Raw genomic sequence first — 26,044 nt, 5'->3', positions numbered from 1 at the left:
CCCTCATATGGCAAGGGTTGCTAGGGATTTCTTGCAACACCACAACATTGACTCACTGCCTTGGCCTGCAAATTTACCGGATCTCTCCCCGATAGAGATTGTTTGGGACGAGATGGATCGACGTCTACACTGTCCTCATCCGCCAGATAACGTCCTTGACTTTTGTAACAGAACTTGAGAGAACTTAGCGTGGCATCCCGCAAGCCTTCCTTGCACGTTTCGAAGGCACTGCTGTTCTCAATGCCAATGGCGGATATACCCGTTATTGAGCTTGTGACATTTCCGTTTGATCTCTGTCCCGCTTGTGGACTCATGCCGTCATTGTGATTAACTTTTCAACTGAAATTCTCCCGACTTGTTATGGTCTCATGATCCTTCCATTAAAGTTTATACGAACTTTCGACATTGTTATCGTACCTATCAACAGGGATAATATTTTGACAATGCACAGTTTCTCAATGTGACTAGTATATATTGTAAAGACAATCTGATACGACCGAGTTTTAAAGATGGCTCAGACTGTCAATGGGAGAGGTTCTGAATGATCCTGGACAGAGCGTTAGACCCTGGTGATGGACAGAATCAAGTTGTTTTCGGTTGCTTTTACAGGCGCCATAAACATGTTTCGATCGGACCAGTGATCTGTACAAATGAAGGAGGGTAGTTTGGTCCCCTCCCGACTTTGAATTAGAAACAACCTTTAACAAGTCGTTTTTGACGTGATGGATGGACAGTAGGGCGCTCATCTCATTGAAGATATAAAATATCGAGAATCTGACCACACATTTTATTTAATACCCTTTCTTCGTATGGTACATATACGTTCTTTCAACGTGACATCATGTCTAACATAACACGCAAGAACATATAGAATCCATTGTGTTCCGGCTTAATATATTGTGCTGCATAGGAATCTGTATAATATACACACTGAATAAAGCATTGCTACACCAATGTGTTTTAAACCAACTTATATTCGTATCACACGAGGGGCGTTCAAAAAGTAGTCAGCCTTATCAAGAAATTGATACAAATGCAGATGTTATTATTCTATATTAACATGTTAACCTTAAGTAAATTGGTTTTGCCATATTCCAGCCTCACGATCTCCATGTTTGACTTTTTATCCTGGTATCCACACGAAAAGCAAAATCTCCAATTAATACATCCCACACTTCAGGAAACAAAATATGCAAGGAAAACATTATGTTTGAGATAGGTAGGAGTCGGCCTAAGATAAAGTTTAGATATCAAGGTGCATATCAAATCAATTTGAAACTACAGTCAAATTGTGACTCCCCTTTAATGTTTACTGAAAGAGCTTGTGTTGAAGACAATACCCAGCGAACTTGCAGATGACGTAATATGGACATGTCTAATTTAATGTGTTCACTTATTCATGCATGGTGACAAAGGTTCAGACTAAATGCCGAATGGTCACATAAGTGTCAGCTCTCAATATATTGCAAACTGGGCCAACTTGAATAACTGGACATAATGCTTTTGAAAGACTGAAGTTGGGTGCTCCTGTCTAAATATAAATCAAGCAGTCCAAATCTTTGACTCTTGATTATGACGGTTATTTATACAATACTATACTGAACATACTTTGTATGATATTATCTGAGAGTATATCATAATCCAAGAGGTACCGAATGACAGATCCGTTCTCATTTTCTGCAAGGTATTAAAGAAATACCTTATTACCTTATACTCCAATGTGCTGTGATGACTAATTTCTCGTTAACCGCACTACCAACAAATTTTGGATATGGCTTTCTAATGATTCCTTCAACATAAACTGGAAGCTTTTCAAACATTGGACACCGAGAAAACACGAGGTTGACTACGTTTGCAACTTCCCTCGCAATTAACTGTACACATGCACGTGCTACGATCAAAGGTGAGCATCACATGCAATACATATACACATGCACACATGTGAATGTTGAATCCTTTACAATGCTGAAAGCAGATATTTAGTTATGACATCAAACTCGCTAAGCAGGCTCAAAATGATAACTGTGAATTTACATAGACTGCCCAGCACCTTTCCAGTGGGTGCCCTACCTTGGCAGAACAGTATATCTTAAACGACAAGATGACATGGCTCATTGTTTCTGCAATCTTCGTCGCCATTGATGTAGCTTTGACTCCGAGGTCCGTTCATGGTGCGACCCTGAACATCTCCAGGGTGTCATGGATAAAGACGCTTGACCTGAGAAGAATTCCAGCCCAAAAATCTGATCTTGTCCTTTTTGATAAAACCAATGAATTGAATTTATTTATATCATTGAATTTTCTGTCCCTTTTGACAGCAATGTGATTGGCAAGATTCAGGAAAATCATGCTAGATATTCCGACCTCTCCTTCGAAATGTCCAAGAACACCATGGTCAGGTTCCCCATTGTTTTCGGTGCCCTTGGTTTGGTACCACTTGAACTCCTGGCACAGATCAAGAGAGCGCCCGGGTTTTCTACCGAGAACACAGCCTTAAACATACTCTGGGAAGCCTCCAGTGCTGGGGACTATTTTCCGAAAAGTTCTTGGTGCGTTGGACTAGGCAGTGTTTCCTGGGAAAAGTCCCATTCGCTGCCGAGGTGGCAAAGGGCAAATGATGAGCCATAACCATACCAACCTGACCGTGCCAGGACCACCCGAATCCTCACAGTTGCATTTTTTTATCTTCATCTGTAAAACATAATAATATGTCTCTCCGTATTTCTTCAATACACCGCTCAGTGTACATCATACTGTACATGTACAGATACTCCTAGCGTCTCAGGTTTTACTGACAAAGTCCTTGTGAAAGTTGTACTTCTACAAATATGACTACGCCTTGTCGTCGTTGAAGATACACGTAATTTGACCAATTTAAGAAGCATTCTTAACACAGCAAGGCTGTGCTCCGTAAGGCTATCTCAGTAAGGCCGTTGAAGATTGACTTCAAATTCATTTGTGTCTTATTATTACTAATCACGTACTCCTGGTTTATAGTTGGGTACTCCATAATGATGACCATTAAAGTCGTGATGGGACTACTTTCTTGAGTAATATTCATTGGTTAGTTTCTTTCGCTTCAGTTTCGTGCTCTGTTGAACTTTTGTGGTCTAGCGATGACCACACAGATGCCATGTGTCAATTACTGATAGTGTCAAATCTGGAAGCTCCGAGGTAGCAGCATATGTCCAGTTAAAGGTACATTGATAAGTATATAATTATTCACAAAATATCCAGTCATATCTCATATATGGAAGAACTGTGAATCCAATGCCTTCGTGCATCTTTATAGACGGTATATTTACACGCTGTATCATAACAAGCACTTCCTTCTTCTCTTGCAGGTGCTTCTGTACAAGATGAGACATGGCGACCTTTCCATAACCCTTCCCTCGGTATTTTTCGGGCACGTACAGCACCCCCAGACACCCATAATGATACGTTAGGGCGTATCCCATCACCTCCCCTTCCTGATTGTACAAACAGGTGGTAGGAAGTGTTGTTATCAGATGCCTAATGTAATCCCCAGACACGTCTCCACTGCGTAGGTCCCACGTAGAATCTACCAGAGCAGCATCATCGGCCTTCAGGGTGGACATGACACATCCCTCAGGAACAGGCCTTTGCGAACAATGATAATGAATGTAGAATACGTAAATATATTGAAGACATTGGCTCATATATATCGACCGATGTATTTGTGAGGCGTAAAACTGTAGACATGGACATTGTTTACAATATGGAAGAGAACGTGTCCGAGAACGAAACGTAAATTTTACTCCGTTTTGATACATTTTGTGCATGTGCAAAACCAAGGTTATTGTGCCTGTACTAACTCGAAATGATCTATAGCATGAATGTACCTGAGCTTCAGTGTATCTTGCGTGACAATCAGGTAGACACAGTCATATATCTCTCTGGTGAGAGTCCTGTGAAGTTGAGCTACTTCTGTCAAAACTGGTGTTAAGGTGCTGTCCACGCCTGAAACAGTTAGGGAAAGGATCATATGTGTTAAAAGATTACATGAGAAAGGAAGGATTACGTATGAGAGGAGAAGAAGAATTCAAGGAAATAAAGGATTACATGTGAGAGGAAGGATTCAAGAAAACAACGGATCACATGTGATAAAAAAGATTAGATATGGGAGGAGAGGAAGAATTCAATGATCCAAAGGATTACACGTGAGAGAAAAGATTACATATGAAAGGAGAGGAAGTATTCAAGGATACAAAGGATTATATGTGAGAGGAAGGATTACATATGAATGGAGAGGAAGTATTCAAGGATACAAAGGATTACATGTAAGAGAAAAGATTATATATGAAAGGAGAGGAAGAATTCGAGGATACAAAGGATTACATGTGAGAGGAGGGATTACGTATGAGAGGGGAGGAAGAATTCAAGGATCCAAAGGATTACACGTGAGAGAAAAGATTACATATGAAAAGAGAGGAAGACTTCAAGGAAAAAAAGGATTACATGTGAGAGGAACGATTTCGTATGAGAAACAAGGATGAATTCAAGGATGCAAAGGATTACATGTGAGAGGAAGGATTACATATGAAAGGAGAGGTAGAATTCAAGGATCCAAAGGAGTGTATGTGAGGGGAAGGATTGCGTATGAAAGGAGAGGAAGAATTCAAGGAAAAAAAGAATTACATGTGAGAGGAAAGATTCCGTATGAGAGAAAAGGATGAATTCAAGGATGCGTAGGATTACATGTGAGAGGAAGGATTGCATATGAAAGGAGAGGAAGAATTCAAGGATCCAAAGGATTGTATGTGAGGGGAAGGATTGCGTATGAGAGGAGAGGATAAATTTAAGGAAACAAAGCAATACATATGAGAGGAAGAATTACATAAGAGAGGAGAGGAAGAATTCAAGGGTCAAAAGGATATGTGAGAGGAAGGATTACATATCAGAGAATGAATTCAAGGAAACAAAGGTTTACATGTGAGAGGAAAAACGCAGAAAAGTCCACATTAGTCGTGGAAATAGCAACATAAACACAGTATCTCGCTACTTAAACATTAGAAACGGCAACTTTAAATTGCTATAACTGGGGCATAAAGCGAAAACCCTGCAACTTTGATTTTGCGCATGCGCACGTGGAAGGGGAAGTTTTGACCGCGTGAACAAACGTTATTAGAGGAAACTATGATCATTCAGAGCCGTATTTTGAGGATGGAACCTCATAAACCCATCGTTCAATAGGCTCTCTGACGTCATAGAGCACTTCCTGATTCAGTCCCACGCCAGATGTGAGTCTCTGACGCCATCAATGTATCTACTGACCTTATGGATTGACACTTCATGATGCCACTGACCTTTTGAAATGAATGCCCCACACACCTGCTCAACAATCACTTAGTAATAATCGAGTTGAATAGAACTATTTTTGGATCATCGTCGCCCACAATGTCTCCACTACCAAATGTCATTGTGGCCTGCTGCACCCCTTTCCCCTCCCCCTTATTGTACCACTCCCATTTGATTTTTGTGTGGATCTACCTCCCATATCTATGTTGATAATGTACTGAAACTGAAAATTGAGTTACCTCCCCTCCTCTGTACTCTGTCTCCGGTAGAAAGATTCAAATGTACCATTATGTACCAATGTTCAAATTATACCATTCGCAGTCTCATTTTGAGGTTTAAACCTCATAAACCCATGTGACGTCACTAATATGCATGACGTCATAGGTCAACAGTGATTACCACACTGGACTAATTAATTTGCAATTAAGCAGTTAGTTGTGCGAATGTTAATTAAGTCAAAACGAGACATAATACCGATACCGCGCTAAGTTTCGATTGGTTCTTACAGATCATTGGTTGATTTAATCATTGTTTGAACTTTTTAATGCTCTGTCATGATTAACGACCCGGGTCTTCATTAATGGAAAAAAGGATGCACAGTAATTAATCATTAGTAACATAGATGAACTGACTCCTTCCATTCGCAAACAAACCTGACCAGTTGAAGAAGCTGATGAGTTGAACTTATGTAAATATACGCATGTGTCGCGACAATCAGCTCAGATACTCGCGATAGGACGTCTCATGTTAATTCCACGCATGCTAAGGGGTAAACGTCGCCTCTGGGTTATAACGAAATGAGGCCCCGTGTGTGTCAGTTCTGCGTCAACATCACGTTGTGTTTAATGACTTAACCCTTTATACTTTTGTTCAAATCCATTTCTGTCGTCGCGTAATGCTTAGCACATTTAATATGTACATTTTAAATGGAAATTCTAAACCGTCTGATAACTGTAATGAAGTATTCTTTCCCAAAAACCATGTAAACATATGGAATTACAGAATCGAGCTCTGCGTTTGCTTATGCTATGTCGGGGAGAGGTGATACCTACTCAAACCCTACCTCGTCTTAAAACATAACAAGAAACTTCATCTGTCATTTCGTTGCTGTTCAATCATTACAATTAGGAGTCTTTGTTGGAGGTGTTTCTGATAACTTAGCAATTTTATGGACATGAAGTGTATTCATTGGAGATGGAGATAGATAGAATGGGTTTATCAATCAATCAAATCAGAATTATGTTTTATTAGACTACGTCCGACTTCGTGTTAACAACGGTATGATACTCAATCACTAGCAACTATTACCCCTATTTCGGACAAGTTCTTAGTTTGACATGCAGTAGGTGTAAATGATTGTAGATATTACAATTTTTTGTCTTGGTAGATTGACGTTTATTCATTGTATTTGGAGGTAGAGAGATTGGGTATATCAAATATTAATTAACCGTATTGGGTCAGAAGTATTTTGATTAGAATATGTCAGACTTTGTGTTTGGAACTTATGCTACTCAAACACTAGCACCTACCCGTCATCGATTTTGTGCTCATTGTTTGAGATACATTACAGACGCAATTATTGTATATATTGTATTGGTATGGTGACACTTGTAGGTAAAACCTGGTATATATACTTATGGAAAAATTTAAGGAAATGCATCAAATAGCTGTGACTTTTAATCTTTGAAACAGTAAGAGAAAAGTTCATACAGATGAAAAGGCTTATGTCAAGTGATGAAAATCGATATCGGGTGTGTGCCCCATGTCTCTGGAGAACTGTTTGGCATCGTCGTGGCGTGCTGCGAATGAGAGTACGGATGGTACCAATCGGAATTCTACGTCATTCTTCCTGGAGAGCCATTAAAAGTTCATCCAAATTGTTGGGCTGAACAGTTCTGTCCCGAACATTGCGGCCAAGAACATCCCAAAGATGTTCGATGGGGTTAAGGTCAGGACTTTTTAGCCGGCCATTGCAACACCCGGACACCTGCAGCCCTCAGTCTGTCCCGACAAACATGAGCGATGTGAGGGCGGGCATTATCATGCTGGAACTCGAACATTCGACCTGCTGTATGCGCAAAGGGGATCACAATCGGGTTACACCTGTTATCCTGCCATCAACACACGCAAGATCTGTTTTGTGGTTAAAGGTAAACCCGCCCCACACCATAACAGAGCCCCCTCCATAACGATCATGCTGTTTGATGATGCAGGCACTGTGACATTCCCCAACGCGTCTCCAAACACGAATTCGACCTTCATTATGGTCTAGTGTATACCTGCTCTCATCACTTAACATGGTGTTTCTCCATTGACGTACGGTTCTTCCTCCATGGTTCCGTGCCCACTGCAGTCTCAAGCGCTTGTGTTGCTCAGTCATGTTGATTGCAACCAATGGACGGCGGCTTTTTAGACCAGCCGAATTAAGACGATTACGCACTGTACGTGAACAAATTCTGCCGTTTGGTCTTCGCCTGAATTCCATATTGATTTTGGAAGAGGATTTTTCATATGAAATCCAAAGATATACATTACATGGTGATAAATTATCATTATAATATGTCGTATTATGTGTATAATTTAGCCTTTGTGTTGTGAACGTGTAAAAATCCCAGCGAATTGTTGTAATCGATTTGAAGAAGCATAACCATAACTGTTTTCCAGAAGCATATTCATGATATACATATACATGAAATACATATACATGATATACATATACATGATATACATATTCATGATATACATATTCATGATATACATATACATGAAATACATATACATGATATACATATTCATGATATACATATTCATGATATACATATACATGATACACATATTCATGATATACATATACATGATATACATATACATGATACACATATTCATGATATACATATTCATGATATACATATACATGATACACATATTCATGATATACATATACATGATATACATGATACACATATTCATGATATACATATACATGATATACATATACATGATACACATATTCATGATATACATATTCATGATATACATATACATGATACACATATTCATGATATACATATACATGATATACATATTCATGATATACATATACATGATATACATATACATGATACACATATTCATGATATACATATACATGATATACATATACATGATACACATATTCATGATATATGTGGATACTGTCACTAAAGTTTGAAGAATGTTATCGTAAAGAGAATGCCATACGGTGTAACACCACATAATACAGTCAGGCAGAGGTATAATTAGTCCATGTCATATAACAGGTTGAAAACAAACACCGACTTTCCGCATCCACTGGTCCGGCAATGATGCACTGGGAGGAATCGGAAATCTGAGGGAGTGTTTATCCAGATGATGAGGAACTTGTTTATCCACAGGAGGAGGAGGAGTTGATCCAGGCATCTGCTTCTAATGTCTCTGTAGATTATCTTTTCGCATAAAACTCCTGTCACAGTCTGAACAAGTGCTAGTAACCTTCATGATGGTTAAACACAAGTCTGGGATTACAGGGTCTAAAGCATTATTTTATTCCCTTCAGCCATTCCCACTCATTCATGTCAAATTGCTGTGCGATATCATTCATTCGTAAATTTGTTTTTTGTTGTTTACATAAAACAATGTAAACAACCCACAGGTATTTGAGTTCGGAGATTGTAATAATTTATTGTTATGTGTTGCGAGTATAGGAGCTGTTATTCCCATCCTTCATGTAGTCATCAAATACCTTATCTATAGGCTATTCTGCTAAACTGTCAAGCAATTCTGCTTTAGCCCCTTTGAAATACAGAGCAATCCAGTGCATTCCAACTCGTGTTTACTCTTCTCCATGTTGACGACGAGTCCCATGCTCTTGAACACGCAGTCTTGATGTGAGCATACGTAAAGTGTCTTAAGCAAACACGCCCACAATTGTAAACTCGGGTCGCATTATACGGCGCTCCGAAGGTATGCCGCTTTCATCATCTAGTGATTACTTGAAAAACACGGTGCGGGCTTGATCAGTATCGATGAGGGAATTTCTCTCGATCAAGACGACGCATTTCAGTGTGCTGGTGGGTGTCAACTTGAATTCCAGTTTGAGCCTCTAGCTTCCCGATTTTACCAGGTCCAGGTATTAGGAATTCACGCACATTTTATCAATGTCAAAGACGAACACGGCTTTCCCCAGGAGAAATTCGCTTCTGGTGATGGCATTGCCCTTGTCTTCCTTTCAAAGTCCCATGCCATGGAGCATTTTGACGTAATTGGCCACATCGTTCGCTTCGGTGGGTTACCCTGGCGTCGATGTACAACATTATCTTTTTAAGGTTTTATGCACTTGACGACTTGAAATTATAAGGATTATTGATGCAGCTCATATTCAGTCTCGAGCTCTCCACCAGTCCCACGAAGGTTGGCAATGGGATTGCTGACGTTGTCGATAGTGTGGGTGTGCTGAGAGATTGTGATGCTGGTCACCTTGACTTCGCGAATGGGTAGAGAGCATTCCTCGGTGAACAACTGCGTGGTCAACTGGGTGTTTTTCGCTTCCTCACCATATTCCAGCAGGGGTGAGAGGGCCTCGAACAATCGACTAGCATCAGTCTGCATTGCTTTGCCTTTGGCATGAAAACAGGTGCGTCTCGGGTCGGTGTAGCTGTTAGTTGCCCACATGAAACTCAACCGGGGCAGCATCGTTGATTTGGCTTAAAGGTCGCAGATTCACAAAACAATGTTTCTGTATGCTAGTCTGATAAGGGGGTAAAGTGTAGGGATTCAAGGGTTCAGTCTCCAGCTCCTCGAATTCTTTTGGGCTTAGCATTGACATGTCGAATATCTATTTCTATATGGATGGACTTTTAAATGAAGACAGTGTTTTCTTGCACGGGAGTACATTTTCCGACTTTAAATGCATTTCGGCATTGTGGGTTTCTTTCACTTTGACATGAGTATTAAGTTCAGTACCTAACGTGTAGATAGGATCCTGTCTCAAATCGATGCGTCCCAATAAAAACAGCTGAGTTTCACCCGCCAATGAACTGTCGATTACACAACACGTGTATCTGCTCATCAAAGTTCAGCTCCGTTAAAGACACCATCCAGAATCCGTCGAAGACTAACCTTTGATTTCATTTGACATGAAAACAATAGACTGTATTCTTCTTTGAGCGGTATCTTACAACATTGTTCACTTTTGCTCTTGTCCGAGGATTTACAGATTTCAAGTACTTGTTCCACGTGATATACTAGAATCATTTAAAGAAAGGTATAGTCTACCATATTGTAAAAGTTTTAAAATATACACATGCACAAACGTTAAGCGCCACCCACTATTTTTGTGATCTGCTAATTTGGATACTCAATGGTAACTATCATAACGAGATCTATGACTGTCATTGACATCATTGGTTTGTTTTGTTTGGCAACTAAACGGGTGATGACGCGGTGATGACCACCCATTTGCTTTGCAATGGCGCTGCATGACATGCCGGGATTTTTCATGCCTGCCACATGCTATCTCTCAGCCGTAGTTAACTTTCTCCTATTTTCTAACTCTAAAGTGAAAGGAGAATCGCACAACAGACCGGTGAAACTAAGTGTGTGAAACTTGATTTTCAAGATTCAGATGTAGGAAAATGGAGTGCAGAACGTTTTCCTTGTCATATCTAGGCAGTCTTAGGTTCAAAATCTATGGACAGCCAATTCAGTCATAAACTTTTCTGATCGTCAGTGGTGAAATCAAGACACTATGAAAATAGTGTATATATGTAAACATGTTACTAAAGGATAGGTGGGTTATTTGGAAATGGCTGTAATTTGATATGTAAGCACCAGTGAGTTAAACGTGGCCATCCTCTCCATGGAATACAACATTTCATTTTAGTATTGTTTCTGTAATCAGAAATGCATATACTTTTCACTACCACATTAGGTAACAATTGCATATTTGACTGATTGGAATTGTTAAATTTCCAAATTATATTATGAAAAGAAAGTATTTGAAACATAAAAAACCGATAGTGTGAAATGTTCATATTTTTCTTTATATTAGATTATACATTGTTTTTACTGGAATATTGACGTTATCAAAATGGATGACCCGTATTGGACATCTCATGTCGTAAAATTGAAAGAAGGTTTGGCGATAGCCAGCAAATATGATTTATCTGAAGACCAAAATAATGCTAAGGAAACGTAACGTCAACGTGCGTGTCACAAGCAAGTCAGTGTTTAGCATCTACAACGACATTTTCTTATGAAGGCTCAAGTTGTGATGCTATGAATGATGAAGATGAATATGACACAATTTATGGATTGGAGCAAAATGTAAGTCATGATAATAAAAAAACTTAGCCAAGCAACAAGTAGTTCTGATACTGACAGCTCTGAAAATGAGTATCGCGACAAAGATGAAATAATGATGTCAAAACTTGGGCGAATGGGCAAACCCCAGGTTCCTCATAGAACACTTTCGTCACTGTTAGAAACTCTACGAACTGACTATCCTTCTAAGGATCCACGTACATTGCTTCTTACTCCTCAGAGCTACGCTGTGAAAAACATTACAGGGGGCAGTACTTTCATTTTGGAATGTCAAGGCCTTTATCAATCAGCTATTCGATAGTGAGTGAGTGAGTGAGTGAGTGAGTTTAGTTTTACGTCGCACTTAGCAATATTCCAGCTATATGGCGACGGTCTGTAAATAATCGAGTCTGGACCAGACAATCCAGTGATCAACAACATGAGCATCGATCTGCGCAATTGGGAACCGAAGACATGTGTCAACCAAGTCAGCTAGTCTGACCACCCGATCCCGTTAGTCGCCTCTTACGACAAGCATAGTCACCTTTTATGGCAAGCATGGGTTGCTGAAGGCCTATTCTACCCCGGGACCTTCACGGGTCCTATCCGATAGAATGGAATTCAATATTCCTGGTAAGCATAAGAAATTTCAAGTCAATATTGATGGTTTACCTGTTTTAAAAGTACCTCAATGCAGTTTCTGGCCAATACTTGATAGTGTCATCCACCCCTTTCTTGGCCAACCATTTATTATAGGCCTCTTCTATGGAGCTGAAAACCTCCAAAGCTTGGTGAATATTTAAACGAATTTGTAGAAGAGATGAAGGGTCTTGAGCGTGATGGGCTACACCACATGGCCTCAACATAGAAGTTTCAGTTTCATGTTTTATATGCGATACACCAGCCAGGGCATTTGTTAAAGGAGTGAAAGGCCACAACGATTTTTATGGTTGTAATGAGTGTCTTCAAGGTGGTAAATGGTTGAACAAGATGACATTCCCAGAAACAAAGGCACCTCTTGATCTTTAGTTTGATGAAGTTCCTGATCACCACTCAGTCATATATCAATGGTTATGGTTACCCAGGTTCCGCTTGATTATATGCATTTGGTCTACCTAGGTGTTATGACAAAACTGTTGTTGTTATGGATGAAGGGTCCTGTCTCTGTAGAATGTAGAACTGGAGCAACTGCAATGATCAGACTCTCAGATACGCTAACTCTGTATTCATAATACATCCAAGGAAGATCTTTCGGGGAAATGGATAGATGGAAACCAACAGAATATTATTGACTATTCTTATTAAATAGTGTATCGGTTGCCCTAAATGACATCTGTGCAATGCCATGTACTTTGTTTCTTTTTGTTGGTATTATTTGTCTAGCAACCCCGCTACTAGTTCCAAATTATTGCCTCGTGCGTGGTTTGGTACATCTATCTCAGAATGCATAAACGTTTGGTTCCTTCGACAATTTTTCGTGTTTTCCTATTGAGAGTTTCTTAGGGAAATTAAAAAAGCTACTTCAAACACCAAAGTGCCCCCTTCAGCAGATAATACGATGTTTAGGTAAAACTCAGGTACCTCTTCACAAAGGTACACATTCTTCTGGGAAGTTGAAAAGTTTGAACATTCAGATGGACCTTTAACAATGCGCATGTCAACAGACTTCTAATCATTATTACTCTGATTTTTATTTAAAAATACCATCAAATTGCAAAAACAATCGCAAATTAAACCCGATAACAAGATAGTAGAGCAAAATTATTGATCGGTAGCATAACATAAAACTCATGAAAATGACATGACATTTTCTGCAGTGCAAACAGCAACGTATGTAACCCAAGTTTCGGTTGTTTCAGTTAAGATTTTATCATGAAGAATAATACTAAGTCTTTTTCTGACCTAAAGCATCAATTAAAACACATCAGTATCCTCCACTTGGGGATTACAAAATTCTATCTTTCTTCCTTTACTGTTTTTAGTACTACATAAACGCAACATCAGGGTAATCAATACTTATCATCATAAGCTGGCAAACGGAACATAACAGGACTGCATCCTCGATCGTTCTTTCTCATGAAGGCAGGTCCTTTTGCTTTCTGCCTTTACCGATTTTCTGTCTGAATTTCTGCTCTACTTTTACCCACTTGGAATAAGAAACAAATGAATAATGTATGTATGATACATTTCGATACATACGTTACCATATAGTTATGCTCTTATAGTTATAAAGACCCATGACTACTCCAAGTGCTACTGGAAATATATTAACTATGTCTTATAAGCTACTAAAGAACCTTTCATTTGGAGGTCAATTCTTCTATCCCATTAAACAATCAACCATTCATTTCAATATTCATATCATTCAGAGAGGAGGCCATCTATTTACGAACACATAGCTCATTGTGTAAGCCTAAGTAAATTTTAAACTTGAACTTTAAACTTTAAACCTTATGGGAGGTCGCGTCAGGTAACCTTTGATCGACCTGTGACAGCGTTTCAATAGTTTTCACTTTCACAAATCGATGCACACTACAGATCGTTATATGAACTGTTTTACAATACTGCAAACACGTGTTGTTGGTATACTGTATTGCTTGAAGTGGTACAAACAATGAAGTAATTATTGCCACGGTAACGTATGTATCGCTTCATATGTACTCATCTTCTTTATGGTGTTGAAAAGTATTTTTCCAATATTGATCTATAGTTATAGTAAAAACCTGTCGTAAATAAATTGGTTAATGTTTTGAGTATAAATCATTGATATTGTACGTACCTCAAGTCAGAAAGGTACGTTGATACACTGCCATCTAGAAAGACCTAACGTATGTATCCAAAGTTTGACGATAACGTTTCAAAACTCTAACTGTTCCAATTTGCATGGTCAGCATTCTTGTTCTTACTTGAAAGCTGCGCAATAGGCATATTGCTCTTTTAAAACTTAATCTGAAACCCAAACTGTACTTTCAAACTGACAGTATTAATTTTAGTGAATCGTCTCCGACATGGCGACAGTAACGTACGTGTCATTTTGCCAATATTGACTTTACCTGCATTGCCAATATGTGGACAGAAGACCCAAAACAGTGATTAATTGGGGCGAATATATGACTTTGTGCTTAATCCAAATAATGGGCACAATATGGGTTTGGTTTTGAACAAATGGCTGATAACATCAATTGCACCTTATTGCAAAGAACGGGCGTTAAGTAAGTGTGACTTTATATATGACAATACACAATAATATGTACTCTAAAATGTTTAATGAAATTGTAGAGTGATTGATAGAGCAGATGTATTTATGTTTACGTTCAAAGTCAATTTCCATTTCATAGGCACCACCGAAGAACCCAGTATGCGCGAGGTCATCAGACTGTGAACTGGAAAGCCACATTAAATTGTGGTTCCGGTGTGGACGGTGGAACGAGGGAAAGGACCCTGCTTCCCAAGCAGAAGAAGATCGTTGCTGCTCCTGCAGCGGACACAAACACGCAATAAACAACTTTATCTTACTTCACTGGCAATCCTGTTGTCTACTCGCCGTATTCATTCATTCAAATATTTATTTCATTACAATTCATTATAAAAGAGAGAATTAAAGTTGTTAAGATACATTTAATTCTTTGTTTTCTGTTTTCAAAAGCATACATACAACTAATTACAATATATACACACTTCAGCACTCTTGAACTTTATATATCAACACAATTGTCAGGTGTTTGTTAAAGTTCTATTTGTGTAAGATATATAATGATATGTGAACATATGTTTTACAGTATCTTTACAAATACTGATTGTCCCAACCACAAGAGATGGGTGGTAGAGAAACCCAAGATACAATTTCTTGCTTGGCCTTAATTAATGAAGAATAATATACAGATTTAAAAGTCAGGATGAAATGATTGACAAAAGCAAGGTACAGTATTAGCTACAGACTGGACCGCCATCGTTGGGCCAATGATGGGCCAATACTGGCTACGGATTGGCCTGCCATCAGTGGACCAATGCTGACCAAACATTGATAATCAGCACTGGCCCAATGCTCAAAGCCAGCCTGCTGCCATGTTACCTGGGTAACTATATTACTGTTGTCAGAAGGTTTAAAATTTCCATTTATAATGTACATATTTATTGTGCTAAGCATTGCGCGGTGGCAGAAATGTTTTCCGTACAAAAGTATAACGGATTACCTCATTAAACATAACGTGGTGTTGACGCAGAACGGAGACACACCGAACCTCATTTCGTTATAACGCACATAGACGACATTTGCCCTTTAACACACGTGGAAATAACATGATACGTCCTATCGCGAGTAACTGGGGGGATTGTCGCGACACCTGCTTATATGTGCACAAGATCAAACCATCAGCTTCGTCAGCTGGTCAGGTTTGCTTGCGAATGGAAGGCGTCAGTTTATCTATCAATCAAATGGAATTATGAGAAGAGGAATTCATTTCCAAAGCTCAGCGACATCAAGAAGATTCAATCCATTGTTGATGTAAGGTCAGTAGGTACATTGATGACGTCAGAGACTCATATCTGGTGTGGGCCTGAATCAGTAAGTGCACTATGACGTCAGAGATGGGATGAAAGGATGGGATTATGAGGTTTAAACGTAAAAATGAGGCTATGAATAACCATAATTTCCTCTAATAACGTTAATTCCCTTTTTAGAGTATATCTGTTATTTGACAGTTGTCATCATCGTGCTTCTTTAGTTTTGCTTTCCATTCGTTTGAAATGATTGAGAATACTTATTTCGACATATTCAATTCATTTTCTACGCGAGGCGACGGACGGCTACTCGGAAATTTGACAGAAGCGACGATCGTAATGCGCACGCGCAGTAGAGGTCAAAGTTGCACAGATTTTCGCTGCAGGATTTACTGTTTCAGTGGCGAGGTAATATGTTTATGTTGCTATTTCCACGATTAATGTGGACTTTTCCGCGTTTTTTCTGCACAGTGAGAAAGCTTTCTTTGCCAGTCCTGAACTAGAGGAACACGCAACAAAAGGGAAAATGTCCCCGACGTTAGGTTTCATAAATATAGATATATCGTGTCCCAGTACACAGAGCAAACTCCTGAGCTTGTTCAAATGTCAATACTCCTTTACCCAAGATACATCAGTGCGATGATGCTTTTCACGACTGGAGTGAGTTTAGTTTTACGCCACTTTTAGCAATATTCTAAGGATATCACGGAAGGGGACACCAGAAATGGTCTTCACACATTGTACCCATGTGGGGAATCGAACACGGGTCTTCAGCATGACGAGTGAACGCATGAACCACAAGGATATCACACATTGTGGCCCCATTTAACGACTGGGAAACAAGACCGATGACAACGTTCTGGTGACGGATTATTTCGATCTCAGTGTAAAAACATTGCACATAAAAACATTAATATTTTTGTTTGGTGTACATGAACACTCTTGATCAGAACGAGTTTTATGCATTGCAGTTGAACATTAAATCCCTCGTAACGAGGTCACAGCACGTCGCGAGACCACAGAAGTTAGCGCGCGCAAAGGGACCCGGGAACCACCTTAATATCGGAAGTAGCGTCTTTCCTGACTTACAGACCTTATGCCTTCCCTGGAAGTCTGTAACTTGTGTACATCAACAACCTTAAATTAACAGAGTCACTATATATATTTCTTACATTCAAACCGCTTTTCCTTGGACCAGTCCAGCTGCTGTAGCAGGTCTCTCAAGGCGTCGACGTCCGTGGCGTATAGGTCCACAATCGGCCGCAGATACTTCAACTGTCAGAGTGGACATGCACGTTAATTCCACTGGCAGCTACGTCTTGTCATTTATTCAACAGGAAGTACAACAATCTATCAGTCGTTTTGTCATGTGTTATATTATGTATAATGAGTTTTGTGTAAAATATACCATAACCGTTGTATTGTGTTGGTTGTTTTTGCCCAAATCTGTAAATCCCTAAAATGTGTCAAACATTTTGTCACAATAAATTTGATTGAGTAGATTTGGCTTTTCACCGCATTCGACAATATTCAAGCAACATGACATTCCACCCATGAGGGGAATCGAACCCGAGCCTTGAGCGTGACGAGCGGACGCGAAACCATTAGGCTACCCATGCGCTTCCAATAAGTAGAGGGATTCCTTGAAATGGAGTGCGTGGCTACATTTTGCCTGTGTCCTGTATCAGAAAAAATAAATTTTGAATGTGTCTCTGTTGACGTAAAACCATATGTCCAATCTTTCAAAATAGAATTCCTACAATGATAGCCCTAAGGCTATTTCGTACAAGGGCACCTAGTGCTAAGACGGTCAAAGGGGATCTAGTCACAAGGTGATCATAAATCCCATACCTTAACATACATCACCTACAATGGTAGTGCTGAGGTTATTTGTACAAGGTGATCTGGTGACAAGGTGATCATAAATCCCAAGTGCTACTGGTAATATATTAACTATGTCTTATAAGCTACTAAAGAACCTTTCATTTGGAGGTCAATTCTTCTATCCCATTAAACAATCAACCATTCATTTCAGTATTCATAACATTCAGAGAGGAGGCCATCTATTTACCAACACATAGCTCATTGTGTAAGCCTAAGTAAATTTTAAACTTGAACTTTAAACTTTAAACCTTATGGGAGGTCGCGTCAGGTAACCTTTGATCGACCTGTGACAGCGTTTCAATAGTTTTCACTTTCATAAATCTATGCACACTACAGATCGTGATATGAGCTGATTTGCAATACTGCAAACACGTGTTGTTGGTATACTGTTTTGCATGAAGTGGTATAAAAATGAAGTAATTATTGCCACGGTAACGTATGTATCGCTTCATATGTACTCATCTTCGTTATGGTGTTGAAAAGTATTCTTCCAATATTGAACTATAGTTATAGTAAAAACCTGTCGTAAATAAATTGGTTAGTGTTTTGAGTATAAATCATTGATATTGTACGTACCTCAAGTCAGAAAGGTACGTTGATACACTGCCATCTAGAAAGACATAACGTATGTATCCAAAGTTTGACGATAACGTTTCAAAACTCTAACTGTTCCAATTTGCATGGTCAGCATTCTTGTTCTTACTTGAAAGCTGCGCAAAAGGCATATTGCTCTTTTAAAACTTAATCTGAAACCCAAACTGTACTTTCAAACTGACAGTATTAATTTTAGTGAATCGTCTCCGACATGGCGACAGTAACGTACGTGTCATTTTGCCAATATTGACTTTACCTGCATTGCCAATATGTGGACAGAAGACCCAAAACAGTGATTAATTGGGGCGAATATATGACTTTGTGCTTAATCCAAATAATGGGCACAATATGGGTTTGGTTTTGAACAAATGGCTGATAACATCAATTGCACCTTATTGCAAAGAACGGGCGTTAAGTAAGTGTGACTTTATATATGACAATACACAATAATATGTACTCTAAAATGTTTAATGAAATTGTAGAGTGATTGATAGAGCAGATGTATTTATGTTTACGTTCAAAGTCAATTTCCATTTCATAGGCACCACCGAAGAACCCAGTATGCGCGAGGTCATCAGACTGTGAACTGGAAAGCCACATTAAATTGTGGTTCCGGTGTGGACGGTGGAACGAGGGAAAGGACCCTGCTTCCCAAGCAGAAGAAGATCGTTGCTGCTCCTGCAGCGGACACAAACACGCAATAAACAACTTTATCTTACTTCACTGGCAATCCTGTTGTCTACTCGCCGTATTCATTCATTCAAATATTTATTTCATTACAATTCATTGTAAAAGAGAGAATTAAAGTTGTTAAGATACATTTAATTCTTTGTTTTCTGTTTTCAAAAGCATACATACAACTAATTACAATATATACACACTTCAGCACTCCTGAACTTTATATATCAACACAATTGTCAGGTGTTTGTTAAAGTTCTATTTGTGTAAGATATATAATGATATGTGAACATATGTTTTACAGTATCTTTACAAATACTGATTGTCCCAACCACAAGAGATGGGTGGTAGAGAAACCCAAGATACAATTTCTTGCTTGGCCTTAATTAATGAAGAATAATATATACAGATTTAAAAGTCAGGATGAAATGATTGACAAAAGCAAGGTACAGTATTAGCTACAGACTGGACCGCCATCGTTGGGCCAATGATGGGCCAATACTGGCTACGGATTGGCCTGCCATCAGTGGACCAATGCTGACCAAACATTGATAATCAGCACTGGCCCAATGCTCAAAGCCAGCCTGCTGCCATGTTACCTGGGTAACTATATTACTGTTGTCAGAAGGTTTAAAATTTCCATTTATAATGTACATATTTATTGTGCTAAGCATTGCGCGGTGGCAGAAATGTTTTCCGTACAAAAGTATAACGGATTACCTCATTAAACATAACGTGGTGTTGACGCAGAACGGAGACACACCGAACCTCATTTCGTTATAACGCACATAGGCGACATTTGCCCTTTAACACACGTGGAAATAACATGATACGTCCTATCGCGAGTAACTGGGGGGATTGTCGCGACACCTGCTTATATGTGCACAAGATCAAACCATCAGCTTCGTCAGCTGGTCAGGTTTGCTTGCGAATGGAAGGCGTCAGTTTATCTATCAATCAAATGGAATTATGAGAAGAGGAATTCATTTCCAAAGCTCAGCGACATCAGGAAGATTCAATCCATTGTTGATATAAGGTCAGTAGGTACATTGATGACGTCAGAGACTCATATCTGGTGTGGGCCTGAATCAGTAAGTGCACTATGACGTCAGAGATGGGATGAAAGGATGGGATTATGAGGTTTAAACGTAAAAATGAGGCTATGAATAACCATAATTTCCTCTAATAACGTTAATTCCCTTTTTAGAGTATATCTGTTATTTGACAGTTGTCATCATCGTGCTTCTTTAGTTTTGCTTTCCATTCGTTTGAAATGATTGAGAATACTTATTTCGACATATTCAATTCATTTTCTACGCGAGGCGACGGACGGCTACTCGGAAATTTGACAGAAGCGACGATCGTAATGCGCACGCGCAGTAGAGGTCAAAGTTGCACAGATTTTCGCTGCAGGATTTACTGTTTCAGTGGCGAGGTAATATGTTTATGTTGCTATTTCCACGATTAATGTGGACTTTTCCGCGTTTTTTCTGCACAGTGAGAAAGCTTTCTTTGCCAGTCCTGAACTAGAGGAACACGCAACAAAAGGGAAAATGTCCCCGACGTTAGGTTTCATAAATATAGATATATCGTGTCCCAGTACACAGAGCAAACTCCTGAGCTTGTTCAAATGTCAATACTCCTTTACCCAAGATACATCAGTGCGATGATGCTTTTCACGACTGGAGTGAGTTTAGTTTTACGCCACTTTTAGCAATATTCTAAGGATATCACGGAAGGGGACACCAGAAATGGTCTTCACACATTGTACCCATGTGGGGAATCGAACACGGGTCTTCAGCATGACGAGTGAACGCATGAACCACAAGGATATCACACATTGTGGCCCCATTTAACGACTGGGAAACAAGACCGATGACAACGTTCTGGTGACGGATTATTTCGATCTCAGTGTAAAAACATTGCACATAAAAACATTAATATTTTTGTTTGGTGTACATGAACACTCTTGATCAGAACGAGTTTTATGCATTGCAGTTGAACATTAAATCCCTCGTAACGAGGTCACAGCACGTCGCGAGACCACAGAAGTTAGCGCGCGCAAAGGGACCCGGGAACCACCTTAATATCGGAAGTAGCGTCTTTCCTGACTTACAGACCTTATGCCTTCCCTGGAAGTCTGTAACTTGTGTACATCAACAACCTTAAATTAACAGAGTCACTATATATATTTCTTACATTCAAACCGCTTTTCCTTGGACCAGTCCAGCTGCTGTAGCAGGTCTCTCAAGGCGTCGACGTCCGTGGCGTATAGGTCCACAATCGGCCGCAGATACTTCAACTGTCAGAGTGGACATGCACGTTAATTCCACTGGCAGCTACGTCTTGTCATTTATTCAACAGGAAGTACAACAATCTATCAGTCGTTTTGTCATGTGTTATATTATGTATAATGAGTTTTGTGTAAAATATACCATAACCGTTGTATTGTGTTGGTTGTTTTTGCCCAAATCTGTAAATCCCTAAAATGTGTCAAACATTTTGTCACAATAAATTTGATTGAGTAGATTTGGCTTTTCACCGCATTCGACAATATTCAAGCAACATGACATTCCACCCATGAGGGGAATCGAACCCGAGCCTTGAGCGTGACGAGCGGACGCGAAACCATTAGGCTACCCATGCGCTTCCAATAAGTAGAGGGATTCCTTGAAATGGAGTGCGTGGCTACATTTTGCCTGTGTCCTGTATCAGAAAAAATAAATTTTGAATGTGTCTCTGTTGACGTAAAACCATATGTCCAATCTTTCAAAATAGAATTCCTACAATGATAGCCCTAAGGCTATTTCGTACAAGGGCACCTAGTGCTAAGACGGTCAAAGGGGATCTAGTCACAAGGTGATCATAAATCCCATACCTTAACATACATCACCTACAATGGTAGTGCTAAGGTTATTTGTACAAGGTGATCTGGTGACAAGGTGATCATAAATCCCATACCTTAATATACATCACCTACAAAGGTAGTGCTGAGGTTATTTGTACAAGGGGATCTAGTCACAAGGTGACCATAAATCCCATACCTTAATATACATCACCTACAATGGTAGTGCTAAGGTTATTTGTACAAGGGGATCTGGTGACAAGGTGATCATAAATCCCATACCTTAATATACATCACCTACAATGGTAGTGCTGAGGCTATTTGTACAAGGGGGATCTAGTGACAAGGTGATCATAAATTCCATACCTCAATATACATCACCTACAATGGTAGTGCTGAGGTTATTTGTACAAGGGGATCTGGTGACAAGGTGATCATAAATTCCATACCTATAATACATCTCCTACAATGGTAGTGCTAAGGCTATTTGTACAAGGGGATCTAGTGACAAGGTGATCATAAATCCCATACCTTAATATACATCACCTACAATGGTAGTGCTAAGGTTATTTGTACAAGGGGATCTGGTGACAAGGTGATCATAAATCCCATACCTTAATATACATCACCTACTTTGTCTCTTTCTGTGTATGACCCGTGAAGGTCCCGGGGTAGAATAGGCCTTCAGCAACCCATGCTTGCTATAAAAGGCGACTCAGCTTGTCGTAAGAGGCGACTAACGGGATCGGGTGGTCAGGCTCGCTGACTTGGTTGACGCGTGTCATCGGTTCCCAATTGCGCAGATCGATGCTCATGTTGTTGATCACTGGATTGTCTGGTCCAGACTCGATTATATACAGACCACCGCCATATAGCTGTAATATTGCTGAGTGCGGCGTAAAACTAAACTCACTCACTCACTCACTTTCTGTGTATAACTCGAACACTTAATTTTGAAATTACCGGCAAGACGTTAGTCATTACGTTTCATTATACACTGAAATCCACACATTTTGTGACAAGACTTTCCGCAACTATGCATGATGCCAACGTTCATTCGTGATTTACTGGCGTGAGTGTGTGAGAGGGTGAGTGAGTAACGTTTTACGCCGCTTTTAACAATACTCAAGCTACAACTTGGCAGGGGAACTGGCTTCACATATTGTGGAGAATCGAACCCGGGTCTTTAGCGTGAGGACTGAACACTTTAACTACTAGGCTACTTAACTTACTATGGAGACGTTTTGTGTACCGAATCGAATAATGATAAAAACTGGGTGTCTTTAGTCACGTTAATGAACTCAAACAGTATTCTTTTCACTTTTTCACTCTTAGAAACACATGTGATGATTAATTTTTTTCACATGTAAATTTAAGTTGTATTCCACTTTAATGAAGGCATGTTACGTCGTGTTGTTGCTCCGCTTTAATATTTTCGTTCATAATTCAGGCCACACCAGCGAATAAATACCTTTATGTCACCCTGCTTCGCCTGAACTACCATCGCTCTGTAATCCGGCCACCTGTCCACTAGGAACTCTTGATCACGTATACGGTGTTCCAGAGTGGCTTCTATATCTCCCGCAACCTGAAAAGAGAACCAGGAAGGTTTATTTGTTTGTTTGTTTATAATGAGATTTACGCCACATAGGCATTATAGTGCCGCATAGCCATTAGACCAAACCTACGCACATAAATATATGTAGTGATTGTAAATATATTTCAGATGATGGCATTATATTCATATATAACAGTGACCCGTGAAGGTCCCGGGGTAGAAAAGGTCTTCAGTAACCCATGATTGCCATAAAATGCGTCAATGCTTGTCGTAAATTCGACTAACAGGATCGGTGGTCAGGCTGGCTGACTTGGTAGACACATGTCATCGGTTCCTAAATGCGCAGATCGATGCTCATGCTGTTGATCACTGCATTGGTCGATTATTGACAGACCGCCGTGATATATAGCTGTAATATTGCTGAGTGCGGCGTAAAACTAAACTCAATCAAATATAACAGTCTTTGCATTAACATGAATTTTTCGAGATGACATAACAGCGTTGTAGTTTTTAAATTTAAGGGCCAAACGACGACAAGCAGATAGTTTGTGATTCACTTCGCTGGCTGATGCCCTCTGGATAATTCACTATGGAATGAAAGGAGCTTTCACATAAATTCGTATATGATTGGAAATCTACATCCTAACTAAGCACAAAAAAGGACCCAAATGACAAAGTGAACGAGATAGATGAAGTGTAAACTGTGTGAAATGATCGCTTATATTAAAAAGAAAATTACTGTCTATAATATTTACATAGAGAAATCATTGTACTTTTCAGTATGTAATTTGAAAGTGCGTTAAATGAATTCTGATTTTAGATTTGATTTTTTATAACGTCACTCTCAAATAAACTGGACACAGCGCACAAGGTATCTCAATGGGGTTGTCAGAGAGTTAATATTGTCGTCCCAGGTGCTGACCTAACTTTCCTAATGCAGAACAACGCCACAACTCACATATGTCACGGTGACACTAGTTACGGATACGGTTGCTTTTAGCACTAAGTACTATCTTCTGTCCACCTGGACTTGCGCATACAAAAGCCTTACCTTGATCCACCTGTGACATGTCTTCAATTGCTGCAGAACTTGTGCGAGCTGAGTTTCTGTGAGTGTGACCGCCATTATTATTGACATGCGCAGTGTGTTTGTATGGCGGATATCTCGTTTTAACGCGGTTTCAGCTTGTATTTGTATTGATACAGGCGCGGTTATCAAAGCCTATGTGAACAGAGGCTAACATGCAGTGTGCATCGTACCATACGCCTCGTGGGGCTGGTTGGCAAAGAACGTATCCCGCCGACATTATTTCATACAAGAGGGGAATGTGTCGTGTCTGTAGCTGCACCGATTCAGTACATCTCGTAGCAGACGAAGCAAACGGACATAGTTACTTCCCTTCACCATTTGGCATTCGTTATAAAAGGTTAATGTGGTATATGTGTAGGATATACTATAATCCGAGTGCATTATTGAAAAAAGTAAGCCAGCCTCCTGCGGGAAATTCCCATGGGTACAGGGCTCACTTTTCAATAACGCCTACGGGTCATGTTATATCGAACTTATAAACCGACCGAAGATGCAAACTTTAGAAATACTTTCAATATTTGGCATTCACTGATGAAATCAACTGGGATGAGACTGGCAGCCGGTGCCTCGTCTTTCATGCGCTATGAACGTGTTTCATACGCGCTACCCGTGCCCAGCACGTGTTTCACAGCGATCGTAGCCTAGTGGATAAAACCGCGAAGCCAACAAGTGAAGGGTTAGGGTTCGAAAGCGGGTGTCGGCACTCCATTTTACCATCATAATCAGTGATGGCAAGATCATGTCGTGTCAATCTTCATAAGAAATAATGATTCAAAGTTCCGGAGCAGAGGTCAGACATCAATATCGGTTTATAATTTCGCATCCAACACAGGCACGGTCTGTGCTCGATGTCAGTTGATCAGCGTGCACCCAGTTATTGTCCAGGCTTCCTGAGTTGTTTATGGGATTAGGAACAGAGACTCTATTAATTTTAAAATCTTGAAGATCTGGATTACAGCTAGTCTTCAGCAGCCCATGTTTGTCGTATGAGGCGACTTAAGGGAATAGTATGGACATGATTGACACATGACATCGGTTCGCAAAAGTGTAGATCGATGTTCACGATGTTGATCACTGAATGGTATGGTCTGATTATTTACAGATCGCAGCCATATAGCTGGGATATTGTTGAGTGTCTCGTTAGACAACAAATAAACCACCCGTTAAGGTCCCGGGGTAGAATAGGCCTTCAGCAACCCATGCTTGCTATAAAAGGCGACTGTGCTTGTCGTAAGAGGCGACTAACGGGATCGGGTGG

General features: G+C 39.8%; 1 protein-coding gene across 1 annotated transcript; it reads right to left on the bottom strand.

Moving 5' to 3' along the window:
* Nucleotides 1–775: 775 nt before the first annotated feature.
* On the bottom strand, nt 776–24,822 carry LOC137287421 (glycine N-acyltransferase-like protein 3). Its single transcript, XM_067819691.1, has 5 exons — nt 24,748–24,822; nt 23,610–23,726; nt 21,493–21,595; nt 3,864–3,981; nt 776–3,621 (listed from the first exon to the last, which is right to left on the bottom strand). The coding sequence occupies exons 1-5, from the start codon at nt 24,820–24,822 to the stop codon at nt 3,219–3,221; spliced, it is 816 nt and encodes a 271-aa protein (XP_067675792.1). The 3' UTR covers nt 776–3,218.
* Nucleotides 24,823–26,044: the final 1,222 nt, after the last annotated feature.

Source organism: Haliotis asinina, chromosome 6, assembly GCF_037392515.1.
Source record: "Haliotis asinina isolate JCU_RB_2024 chromosome 6, JCU_Hal_asi_v2, whole genome shotgun sequence".
NCBI classification, from domain to species: domain Eukaryota; kingdom Metazoa; phylum Mollusca; class Gastropoda; order Lepetellida; family Haliotidae; genus Haliotis; species Haliotis asinina.
The sequence above is the reverse complement of the archived record's forward strand: the minus strand, read 5'-3'. Positions and strand labels throughout refer to the sequence as shown.

Bases quoted from the DNA above. Each gene is read 5' to 3' on its own strand.
- LOC137287421 (XM_067819691.1), bottom strand. From the start codon at position 24,822: ATGGCGGTCACACTCACAGAAACTCAGCTCGCACAAGTTCTGCAGCAA. The intron at 3,982-21,492 runs GTAAGAAATATA...TAACTGTTTCAG, and splicing joins CAAGGAAAAGCGGTTTGAAT to GCGTGGACAGCACCTTAACA. The intron at 3,622-3,863 runs GTACATTCATGC...TTGTTCGCAAAG, and splicing joins CAAGATACACTGAAGCTCAG to GCCTGTTCCTGAGGGATGTG.